At 39.9% G+C, this 12,458-nt stretch overlaps 1 protein-coding gene across 1 annotated transcript in view; it reads left to right on the top strand.

Annotated features, from left to right (window-relative positions):
* The window catches only part of si:ch211-212o1.2 (uncharacterized protein LOC492735 homolog), a 42,997-nt gene that overhangs the window by 20,610 nt on the left and 9,929 nt on the right, over positions 1-12,458 (top strand). Inside the window, exons 2-3 of the mRNA XM_044357336.1 lie at positions 4,312-4,431; positions 4,687-4,778. Of these exons, the coding sequence (XP_044213271.1) occupies positions 4,312-4,431; positions 4,687-4,778 (212 nt within the window). The remainder of the gene's footprint in view (positions 1-4,311; positions 4,432-4,686; positions 4,779-12,458) is intronic.

Raw genomic sequence — 12,458 nt, 5'->3', positions numbered from 1 at the left:
AATTTCAGCCTATTAGCACCCCTCGTTCCCCTCCCCCGGCTCCGCCCAGGTTAAATCCCCGTGCACACTCGCGTGCACGCTCGCAGGCGGGGGGTGCTGCTGGGTGAGCGATGGCAGAGAGGTTGCCAGGGAGCCAGTTGTTGTCAAAACGATATTAATGAGTGCGCTGCTTTGGCCCTAAGTGTGTGTGTGTGTGTAGATGTGTGCGCCAGTGTGTGTGTTTACGTGTATCTAAGTGTACGTCTTTAATTTTGGTGTTTGTATGCCAAGTGTAGGCAGATTTGGGGTGTGTGTGTGATGTAGATTGAGAGGTTTGTGTTTGGAGAGTGTGTGTGTGTGTGTGTGTGTGTCCGAACACGCTAGCATATGTGCATACATGCTTGTAAAGCCTGTTTTTGTGTGTCTGTCTGTAGCTGTGTGTGATATCCAGCAATGCCATGGCCTGAGGGACAAGGGCTTATGTGTGTGTGTGTGTATGTGTGTGTGTGTGTGTGTGTGTGCGCACTCTGCGGAGGCCTGTCCTAGTTTCCTTCCCCTCACCAGGGAGCCGGAGGATCCAAGGACTGACGCACATCACCTGACAGCCGCCCCACTGCTCCATGGCCCTGCACTGTCTGTGTGTGTGTGTGTGTGTGTGTGTGTGTACGTGACGGAGATGGAGTGTCTGAATTTGTGTATGTGTCAGAAGATGTGTGTGTGTGCGCAAGAGAGATGTTAGAATGTGTTAGGAAATCCATCAGTTGGAGCATCATTGTGTGTGAGTGCTCACAGTACATGTTTGACATGTGTGTTTGTGTGTGTGTGTGGGTACAGATGCATAGAGAGAGTGAATTTTGGTGTACTCGTCCCTTGAGGTGTGTGTGTGTGTGTGTGTGTACCTTTGGGCAGAGTGGAGAAAATGGTGTCACATGAAGCTTGGAGACAATAGAACTAACTGCGCTCTACTTAACCTCAGTGTGGACTGAGGCTGTGTGTACTGAAAACATATGACCTGGGCGATATGATGGAAACAGGTGAAATTATTGCACTAAGTATGGCTTACATGTAAAGAACACAGTATTTTTAATCCACTCTTTGCAGTAATCACAATTCAACATGACTGAGCTGAATGCAGCAGGAAAAAGATTTCACTTTTCACATCTTCCCTCAGGCGCATAGATGATACAATGAGGCGTTTCACTTAGGAGAACTTTTAAACTCATGTTTAAACTCAACTCATGTTTCAGTCAAAGAATGCAACTCAGAATGTCACGGGAGGGTTGAGGAGCTCTTAGACGCACAAGGTGAGGTTAAAAAGTAGGAAATAGCATTTGAGGAGACACACCATAGATCACCTGTCAAACCACAAAGGGCAGAAAATAAGTAAGGCAGGAATCTAGGAAAACTGTCTCTATTCTTTCTACGTTTTCATTATGGTCAGTCACGACTTCTCTCTGCCTCTACCCTCCTCTTGTCACGTTATTCACGTCTTCAGCGCAGCTTATATTTCTCAGGATGAATGAGGGCTTAAACTAGCAGCCATTGTCTAACCTGTTTAAGACCAGGTTTCTGTGGAAATGAACTCAGCTGAGTTCAGCTGAGGGTGAGCGGGTCATTTTTCCAGGAATGCAGCCCACAAATGTTCCTGTTGGCGTTGTATTCAGCAGCCAGCTACATCAGTGTGCCACCGAGGAAAAATCATTCATTTTTAAAAACAACATCAGCTTCCTTTCAATGCTGCAAACCTGTAATTGCCTTCGGAAGCATCAGTCAGGCTTCATACTGGTGCACACTGGCTCTCTGGCCCTAAAATGATGTAGAACTCACTGATTATAGAGTTCAGACCTGGACTTAATGTGGTCCTGTGAGAAGGGTCCACATTCCCCAAGTAGAAGGCCAAAGGACCTAACAAGGAGAGTCCAGAAATTCTGACCAACACTGTTGATGGTGTGCCCAGAAGTGGATGCAGGGGGAAACCACTAGCCTGGCTCTGTCCAAAGGTAACAGAATCCATCCAAAGTACCTCTAAAGCTCATTAAATCACATGTAAAAATGATCCGGCACTGAAATCCCTCCCAATTTATCGGGGGAGGGGGATTTAAGCGCCCGCGTGCATAACCCCCTGTAACACCACAAATTTTAACTTTTCCACTTCAGTTTTTGTACAGATAATAAATGAGATATAATTTATTAATTAGTGAGCTTTAGAGGTACTTTGGATGGATTTTGTTATGTTTGAACAGAGCCAGGCTAGCTGTTCCCCCTGTGTAGAGTCTTTATGCTAAGCTAAGCTAACCGTCTTCTGGCTGTAGCTCCATATTTACAGTACAGACATAAGAGTGGTGTCGACCATGTCATCTCACTCTTGACAAAAAAATGAATAAGCCTATTCCCCAAATTGTCTGAGTATTCCTTTAAACTTAATATTTGGAAAAATACGTGATAATTTGCCTCTGCATGATGTGCAACCAAAAATAGCTGAAAGATTTGAGAAAACAAATCTCTGAGTTACAAAGTCAAACTCATTGAGAAGCTGAACTTCAGTCTGCACTTGAATTAGCCATCTGTCTCTTTACAACTTTGATACCATCTATTTTTAGAAGGTGAAGGGTCACATTTGACGATTCGTAAAATATCCATAATCACATATTTTAAATCTCCCGTGACCACTTCACTCCATACCTTATGAGAGGCTGATAGCATATTCATAGTCGCACAGGTCTATAGGCGTGCACACTCACAGACCTGTGTGCTTTATTAAAAAAACTGTCATGAATATCTTATAGGCTGCTAATGCTATGATACTTTAGGATCGGAACACATTAAAGTTGTAGAAGCACATTAGACTGGCAAAGAAAGAAGGATTAGAAGGAGGGTGGAGAGAGGAGGGGGTGAGAGACAAAGAACAAAAGAAAGTGACTTAAAAACTGAAGAGTATAGTTTATATTTGTACACTTTGTAGTTTATTTCTGTAAGTCGGCCAGGTATGCTGTGAGATATCAAATTTCCTGATTGAGCAGACAGGTTGAATGAGTCAGAACAAAGAAAAGAAGGAGACAAAGAGACAATTCAAAGAAATGGAAGTCATCAGGAAGGTATATAGTATAGTGATCACGTCTGTCTGGGTCCAATTGATTACTATAAGCGGATGGATGATTATTATAACCACATTTTTTTTTCTTTATTTCTCATGCAGATTACAGTAATGTTAATTGCTATTCACTGAATTTTATAGACTGTTTCAAAATACAGTACAGCTGTTTCAAATGTTAGTTGTTTCGCTGCTGCATCTTTTTGACTTTCTTTTTCCCATCATGATTTCAGTGTGCACGCAGCACCAGCCTCAGGTAACCAGCTGGCAACAGACGGGCTACCACGAGGCAATAATGGTGCCGCAGCTGCTAAGTACATATCATACGTGTATCATGGGAGTAAAGTTAAAACAAATTTCCATAGTTTTTTTTTTTCCATATGTTTTCACGTATGAAAAGACCCAAAATGAACACTGTAAGCAGACTACATGATTACTATAAGCAAATTATTTAAACAGCATTTGTATAGGAATGATTCTGTCCTGAGCTTTTTGATCCATAGAAGCAGTTGATCACTGTAACCATGATCACTATAAGCAGTTTCCACTGTGATGTAAAACCCTGCAGGAAGATATACGGCTCGGCCATATTAGATTAGCTATAGATCAGGGATGTGTGTGTGTTTTCAATAATTCAGTATCTCTAATCTTCAGGGCTGTGTGGCTGAAGGGTTTTGACCCTCCCATCTTTCTCATAATATTGCTGATGTGCGAGTTTAGAGTACGAGTAGTTTTAGTCAGTCCCTCTCCCTCTGGCCATAAGTTAATACTGCTGACCTATGAGTTTGGCCTTGTCCCTGTAGAGGCATACTTCCCACCTGAAACACCCTGTGTGTGTGTGTGTGTGTGTGTGTGTGTGTGTGTGTGTGTGTGTGTGTGTGTGTGTCCGTGTGGGCTTGGTGCTGCGTCAGCATTTCACATGTGAGAGGTCGTGACCCCGCAGCCTGGAGTACACTTGTCTTCATCTAACTGATTACATATTAACACCATGGACACACACACACACACACAGTCATTGTGGTTGAATGGTTCTTTGACCCGTGACTTATTCTCTCAGTGGTTGCAGGGACCTCACCCAGTTCATTAATACACCCTCTCCCCTCCTCTCCTCTCCTCTCCTCCCCTCTCCTCCCCTCTCCTCTCCTCTCCTCTCCTCTCCTCTACTCTACTCTACTCTACTCTACTCTACTTACTTCACATGAGTAAAATGTGCTTTGTATTGTTGTTTGTGTCTTCCTCAGGTAAACGGCTCCAGGAGTGGGTGTGCGTGATTCTGTGCCTCTTCCTTTTCATCATCAACTTCTCCTTCCTCCTCCTGCACTTCTACACCGTTCACATATACAAGATCATCCTTGGCATTGGTGAGTTGGCTGTCAGAAACGATTGAGATGGGACAGAAATTACCCAGCTAAGATAAAGCTTCTGACTCTCTGGAGTTACATACATTTTTTTTTTTTTTTTACAAATAAGCCAGTGTAGTCCTGCATAATTTTTATAGTCCACATGAGGTTTTTGTAACATGTTTATAATATTGTATTTTGATGTTTGCTTAAACATCTAATGACAACATATGTTATTCCTTTTCTCCTCTGTCTCTCTCTGTGTTTGTGTGCCAGTCCTAGGAATAGTGACAGCAGACTTTGCATCGGGAATGGTACATTGGGGGGCGGATACCTGGGGATCTGTGGACATCCCTGTTATTGGCAAGGTGGGCATACACACACAGTCTGGGTGCATTAAACAGCTTCTAGTCCTTTACCATCAATTCGCTACAAAAAAAAGCTTCACTTTCCCTTGAGCTTACTTTTCAGCCACAACTGAATTGGCACATTAAGAAAAGTAACAATCTCTGTTGTGTTGGTGTTACCATCAGCCTGAATTTAAAATATCATTTTAGGCTGTAGCTGTTCACATTTTTGGGTTGAAAAACTCCAGAAAAAACAACCTTGGACTATTTCAGCCAGTTCATTCTGCTGCTGTTATCTGTGTTGTCCAAAACACATTTTTGCTTCTTAAAAGTTGATCCATCTTTCATCATACGTGTAATTTTTAGATGTTTTAATTATGGCTTGTTGTTAAACTTTTGATCTTTCAAAACATTTGATGTACAATTCAAATGAGCCTTCTCTCCACATTTTTAAAGGAATAGTTCAATAACATTTTGGGATAATTTGGCTGGTGGATTGATTTTTTTATTTTTGGACAAAGCCTGGCTAGATGTTTCTTCCTTGTTTTCAGTCTTTATGCTATGCTAAGCTAATAGCTACTTAACAGATGGACACAAGGGTGGTATCAATCTTCTCATGTCGCTCTTGGCAAGAAAGCAAATAATCGTATTTCGCAAAACCTTCATCTTTTAATAATAAAAATAATAGTAGTAGTAATACTTCTACTACTGCTACTAAATAGTTGCAGTAATAGTCTATTTATCTACCTGATGTCAGAGAATGTTACAAAGTGCTTTACAGTCAACAGAAATCAAAACCAAACTGCAAGGAGAAAAAAAAATGCAGTGAACTGTCAACATAACAAAACAAAAAAAATATTACAATTATTGACAAAAGGCTGATGAATAAAAAAAAAGTTAATAGCTGGTAAAAAAAATAGTTTATTACAAGTATAATAGGAAAGGTTACTTTCTGTTTAAGGTCAATCTGTCTGTAATTGACAAAAATGAACCTTTTTAAACATTAACAAGTCTCATATACAGTGCATATGTATTTTTACTCGGCTTTTGGACTTGCTGCCTTCACTTATGATTTTCACCACTGGCTTCCTTTCATGTGTGTTTAAGTCACATGGAGCACATAAGTTTGGTATCAGCTTTACTTTTCATAGAAACAGCGATAGTGTCCGGTAGTTAAATAGGAATTGTTGGTGTTGGAGGTTTTGTAAGAACATATAAGAATATAGTAAACTTTCTTCTGACTCTGGGAATTATAAACTACAGAGAAGCTGCTGCTCTACGCGGCGTCCCCTCTAGCTCTGTGTCCCCTCTCTCCTGAAGCTGCATCGCCATGGCAGTGTGGCGGTTGCACTTTACTCCTCAGAGCCTCAGGACTGCTATTGTGACCTGGAAACTAAATGTCACTGTCTCACAGAGGGCTCTCCCTGTAGACAGTAATGTCCATGGTCTCCAATACACACATGACACACACCCAAGCAAAGACACACACACATATGCACACATAGACCCACACTATGAATGGCCTCACCTTGAACTGTCACCATACCAGAAGACATGTATTCACATATGTATATAAGCATGCGTAAAGATGGATGCCCCTACATTTCATTCTCACATTAAAACACATCACCTACATTAACGCACACCCAGATTTTGCCACATTTCCCTCAGCCAATTAGAGTAAAGGTTATTCTCATTTCAGCCAATTAAAATCACTGTGATCAGGTGCAGCATGCAGATTGTTTTGATTAATGAGATGAGGGTTCAGTGTGTGTATTTCATCTTCTATGTCTTCTGTTTATGAAATATTCATTTATAATTAATTAGTTGAAATGTGGAAGCTGATGTGTGTTTTGAGCATCCTGAAGCATCCTAATTATAACAACAGTTATCATCGTTGCTGAACCCATATTTTACCAATGTATGATTAATGATATTGTAATATTTGTATTTATCACTGTCAAAATAAATGGGATTTGTCACATGAACCTCATTCTACTATAACCTCACAGCTTATTATGAAAGTTAAATATGTATATAATATAACTATATGATTATAAAAGTGACCATTGCAGTTCCCAAAAACCTCATGTTTGGAATTGTTTTAAGTGACTAAATTCTGTAATTTTAGGGGTTTTTCTGTAGTTCATTCCAAGCAGATGGAGCTGCCCACATACAGTAAAAGCTCTGTCATGAAACTCTGAGACCTTGGTAGAGACAGTTATATGGAGTCCAGGAGCCAGTCGCACCATCTGTACACAAGTGTTTTATGCAGCACTAAATTAAAACTCACACCAACAAACTAATTAGTTGCTACCAAATATTTAAACCCAGTAAATGTCAGTGAGGTTATCCTAATATTTCTCTCATTCTAAACTGCATGAATACTACCACCTCTTTTGGTACTTAAAGGCATACTATGTTGGATTTTCCTAAAAAAAAAAAAAAAAAAAAACTATGCATAGACTTATTTTGCCGTGTTTGGGACGTTTCTGGATTTCAACCTTTGGGCAGTGAGTGTGTAGCCCCCAGCTAATAACAGCCCGCAGAGTGTGAGGTCGAGACTTGTTGTGTAGCGAACAGGTTAAATGTTTTTTTTTTTGTTTTTTTTATGTGCTTCAGTGTTTCCCCTAAATGAAATGGGATGTTTGCTTCTCTGTCTTTCTCCGCTGCTCTCTGTCTGTGTCTGTTACACACACACACAAACAGAGCAGACGGGATGAAGCGTGCTCTTAAGTTGCATTCATATCTAAGTCACACAAATCCAGCAATGCGGCACCTCCCTGCAGGGTTGTGCGGAGGTATGGCCGTGTTTATTTGTGCTTCAGAACATAGCTGATGTGAAACAATCAGAAAATAACGTTTTATTTCCCTTTTATTTCACGGCTTTGTAACTGACAAATCTTACATAGTATACCTTTAAGTTAAATTTATAGTTTTGCCTCCTAAAATTAATTTTGGAAGTTACACTACAGTGCATGATGCTACAGTGACTTCCTGTTTAAATATTTGATTTCTTTTGATGTAACAGTACTACAATTGTTTCCTATAATTTCTAAAGTTGAAATGGTGCAACAGAATCAATAAATTAAAAATGATAAAAACTCTTTGTATACTCTACAGTATATTACATCTTGATAATCTAACACCAAATTCCTCTCTGCTAAAATCCAGTTTTGGTTTCTCTTTCACTGTCAACATGACCCTTAAAATACAAACTGTCATCCAGAGGGAACTCAAAGTATTTAAAGGAGTCAATTTCATTAAGCCAAAAGTAGGTATTGGGTTAGATGATGACAGCCTCAGATTTAATGAAATGAATCACTTTTAGGTTTACTGGGATTTAAAATGTGTGTCCACTGAATCAAATTAAAAGCAGTTTATAATTAGCAGCAAAGCACAAAGCAGTTCATCACTGTTTACAGTCTAATAATGAGTTGCTGCATTTGATTTCATTTACATAGGTTTACTTGTTAGCCTCTGAAATAGTTAATACTTCATGAGTTAAAGTTCTCCACTCAAAAATGTGTTTTTCTTCTTTTTCCTACACTTGGATGTTTGAGCTTCAACTGTACAGAATGATGTATGTGCAGAGTTTGTTTTCATGTTCATCTGCTGAAAGTGGAAAGTTTCGTTGTGCTCATTGAAAAACAGATTATAAGGGGCGGGCCTACAAGCATAATGTGTGACATCACAACTAATTTGGAAGCCAATCTTGGTCCAATATTCAACCTACAAAAATGTGGTGTGGAAACTTGAAGCTTCCAGTGCACAAACACTGAGAATGGACTTTACAGTGAAGTAGGAGACATCTTGTGTCCAGTAGTTCAACTTTTGAGATGAAATATATTTGCATATTTATAGTCTCTCAATTTTTAATGAGGGAAGAGGAGATACCATTTTAAGGATTTTAAAGTGGTAATTATACTTTTTTGTGGAAAAACCATATCAGACACACATTATTGTTCCAAGCAGAGTATTTCTACATGTTGTAATATATGTCTGAAGGGGATCTTTAATAGTTTCTGAGGCTTTGTCATCATAGCTTTAAGATAAATCCTCTTGCTAGAATATAGTTTGATGCTAAGCGGCTCCAAAAAGGCATTATTTACAGTCTGTTTAGTGTGATTAATTTTAATGGATGATTTAAAAATAAATGTTGTGTTACTTGGGCTATAATGTAATATTTTCTCTCAGTCTACTGTGAACCTAATGTATTTTTGTTAATGAGGACTATTTTCAAGTAGTTTTTATTGGCTTGTGTCATTTAGATATATAACACATTTTTGCACATGCGGCGTACATGCATTGTACCATCAGTTGAGTCTAAACAATGATTTTTCGAGTCCTGTGTTACTATTTGTGTTTGCCTAAGGTACTATGTGGTTTGATGTTTATTTATCATGTGGCATTTATTGGGGTTTGGGGTAGTTACTGGGACCAAAGGCACAGCGGCAGTCACAGATTTGCATGGTGTGTCGTACACTGTAGGAGACTTCTAATAAAGACTTTAACTGGAAGAGAAGAATGGACCTTTGCGGAGAAAAGAGGGATGACAATAGGGTAGAAAATAAAGTGTGTATACGTATGTGTGTGTGTGTGTGTGTGTGTGTGTGTGTGGAGACAAAAAATCAAAAAAATAGGGCATACACCATGGTTGTGTTTCTGTGTCGGTGTGTGTTGTGAGACTGGGAATAAAGCAGGCCTGTGCTCCCAGTTAAGGTTAGTTTGAATATCAAAGACGAGCACAATGAAGAACACCTAAGGCTAATAACGGTAGCGGTTTTAAAACTAGATGAAACATTTGAAGACAGTGTCGCTCTTTGTTATTTGTTTGTTTTGTCATTTGATTGTTGTTGTTTTTTTTTGTGTATGCATGTACTGCGTGTGTTCATGTGTATGTCCTTATTTTGTTCCTTGTTATCTTTGTTAAGACCTCTGTAAAGACGTTTCTCAGATTGTACTACTGTAGAAGCTTTAATGCAGACACAACATGTGTTGTCTGCACATATGGAGTCGTGCCCTCTATAACTTCACCATAATGGGATACGTAACAGTCGTAAGAGTCTGCTGTCATTGTATCATAAATAATATTTCCAGCAGTGAAGGCCACGGAGCAGTAACAGCTGCTACTGGAAACTGCATTTTCAATCTGTCAAAGTCATTGGCCCAGTATGGCCAGTATGGTCTCAAGGATCTGGGGGGAGATTTTTGCTGCCAAGGTCACAGAGGGTACATTAGGTATGTTTCCATTTTGATGTGGATTTTCAATTTGTACATCTGAGTGGAATTGTAAAAGATTTTTAAAAAAGACAAATTATTGTAAAAAAAAAACAAACAAAAAAACTTTTTAAGCTTGTCTAAGGTAGTAAAATTAGCATATCAGATGCATACTATGTAACCCCAATATCCATTTTGGCATCATCTAAGAATAATTTAAGAAAAAAAGAAAAGTTGGCATATCAGATGGAAAGAGAATATGCAACAAAGGCTAATAGAGACAGATTGTTGTAGTTCTGTTGTCTCTTGCTTCCACTCACTGTTACATGCCTCTATTTGACCAGAAGACACAAAAAATGAACAATAAAATGCAAGCTGGTGTCAGAGGTGTACGTACCTCATCATTGCTGCTTTGATTACAAATTTTCATGTCACCCAGCTCTCAATAGCAGCTGATAAAAGTACCAATTTTAACAAGCCGACAAAAAGCAGCAAGGCCAAATGCCATGATGTATCAGATACCAGTGCTTAATTCTGTAAGTAATTTATGTAATGTGTCATTTCTTCTCATGTCCTCTTGAATATATTTCCATAAAGGTAGTTAATGTGAACACGCACCGATTCACATTTTATTTTTACAAAATTTCAGAAATTAGCTTCAACTTACAATTTGAATTCATTTTCTTGTACATTATACTCTGGTGTGTAAAATCCCAGGGCTAAATGAAAATCCAATACATTATTAGTGAGCCCATTGTGAAAAGCACCATCACACATCCCTTAATTGCAAGTTGATGTGTTGCTACCTCAGGGTCATATGTAAAACTCTCCCATACTGCATACTGCTAGTGCTCTTCATTAGAAATTGTATTACAACGATTTGCTTTGATTTGAATCCATTAAAGCCTTTTCACTGCACAATACTAAAGATGCAACACTGACTTGAACAGTGCACTTCATTTTCCCTGTAGTGTTCAGAACTATTCCTCAGTGAGGCTTTCTGTTGTTTTTTTGTTTTTTTTTTGTCGTCATGTCATGGAGCTTTAATTGACTCAACAAGGATTTAGCAGTCCTCTAATGACACCACTTTGAGGACAAAGTCACGCTCATTAGTTCCCAATGATGCCCAATTCACATTGAAATTTGCCAGATGTGCTTACAGTTTAGGGATATATGTTTGAAGATACTTCTTCCCTGTCTGTTTTTCTTCTTTTAAAAGCATCAATACTTCTCTCCTTGTGTCAATTTCCTTCTTTCTTTTTTGTTACATCATTAACAAACATGTTTCTTTTAAGGCAACTCTCTAATGAGGCTGATTAGAGTGTTGAAGGAGAGTTAATTGAATGACTGAAATCAGTTGTTGCTTAAAGTCCGGAAGGGAAAAAGGAGACTGATGGTAAGAAGGAAGCACAGATAGAAAGATTTGGACAAAAAGAGTCAGAGAGAAAAAGAGACACCAACAAAAAGTGAGATGAAAATACAGTAAAAAGGTCGTAAGGACAAAAAAAAGAAGGGGGCGGAAGGGCGTGTCCATCCAACCAGTGGGACAGCGCCGGTTGCTGGGGCGATGGGCGATGTGAGCTGGTGATTAACAGACGTCGTGCGAGGCGGGCCGTTAAACGGTGTGGGATTAGAGGACACGCAGCGACCGTTGGCCCGCCGTTAACTGGTAGCGCTGATGCCGCCCCGCTCGGCACGACCTCCGCAGCTTAGCCGGGCTTTCATCTGGCTGAGGGCTGCGGCGAGTGGAGGGGGGTTATGGGAGAGGAGGGGGGAGGGAAGAGGCAGACGAGAGCCGAGATGGATACATAATTGTGAAGATATCAACAGATAGTTTTCTGTTTCCAGCGGCACCTACCAACGATGTTCACAGATAGGCGCATGTGATTGGTGTGAACGGCTAACACGACAATAATGAGTTTTCATGCTGATATTTCCATGGCTGCATACACACACACACACATACACACACACACACACACACACACACACACAGACATGTGCACACAGTGGCAATATAGATGCAAACCTTCCTGTCTTTGCTTTTTCCACAGAGGGAAATAAATTACCTTTATCCTCTGTGTGTGTGTGTGTGTGTGTGTGTGTGTGTGTGTGTGTGTGTGTGTGTGTGTGTGTGTGTGTTTCCTTTTGTCCTCTTTTGTGCTTCTGAGATTCAGATTCGGTCTTTTATTTGAGACCCCCATGTTCTCACAGACAGGTCTGACAGTGTCTGCCTCTGCTCAGTGCAGGTGGGGTTTACACACGTGTGTGTGTGTTTTTAAGCCCATGTTTTTGAGTTTGTGTGAGGCGTCCATGGGTCATTTATGTGTATGAGTGTGTTTGCTCAAGTCGACTGCTGTTCTGTGGTTTATTAGGATGCTGGATATGAGCTTTGGGGTTGCGCAGGATGCTGAGCACTGCTGAATCGCTGTGTGTGTGTGTGTGCATTTCATCTGTATTTGTGTAAACACTGTAAACAAT

This window comes from Thunnus albacares, chromosome 7 (genome assembly GCF_914725855.1).
Source record: "Thunnus albacares chromosome 7, fThuAlb1.1, whole genome shotgun sequence".
NCBI classification, from domain to species: Eukaryota; Metazoa; Chordata; class Actinopteri; order Scombriformes; family Scombridae; genus Thunnus; species Thunnus albacares.
The sequence above is the reverse complement of the archived record's forward strand: the minus strand, read 5'-3'. Positions and strand labels throughout refer to the sequence as shown.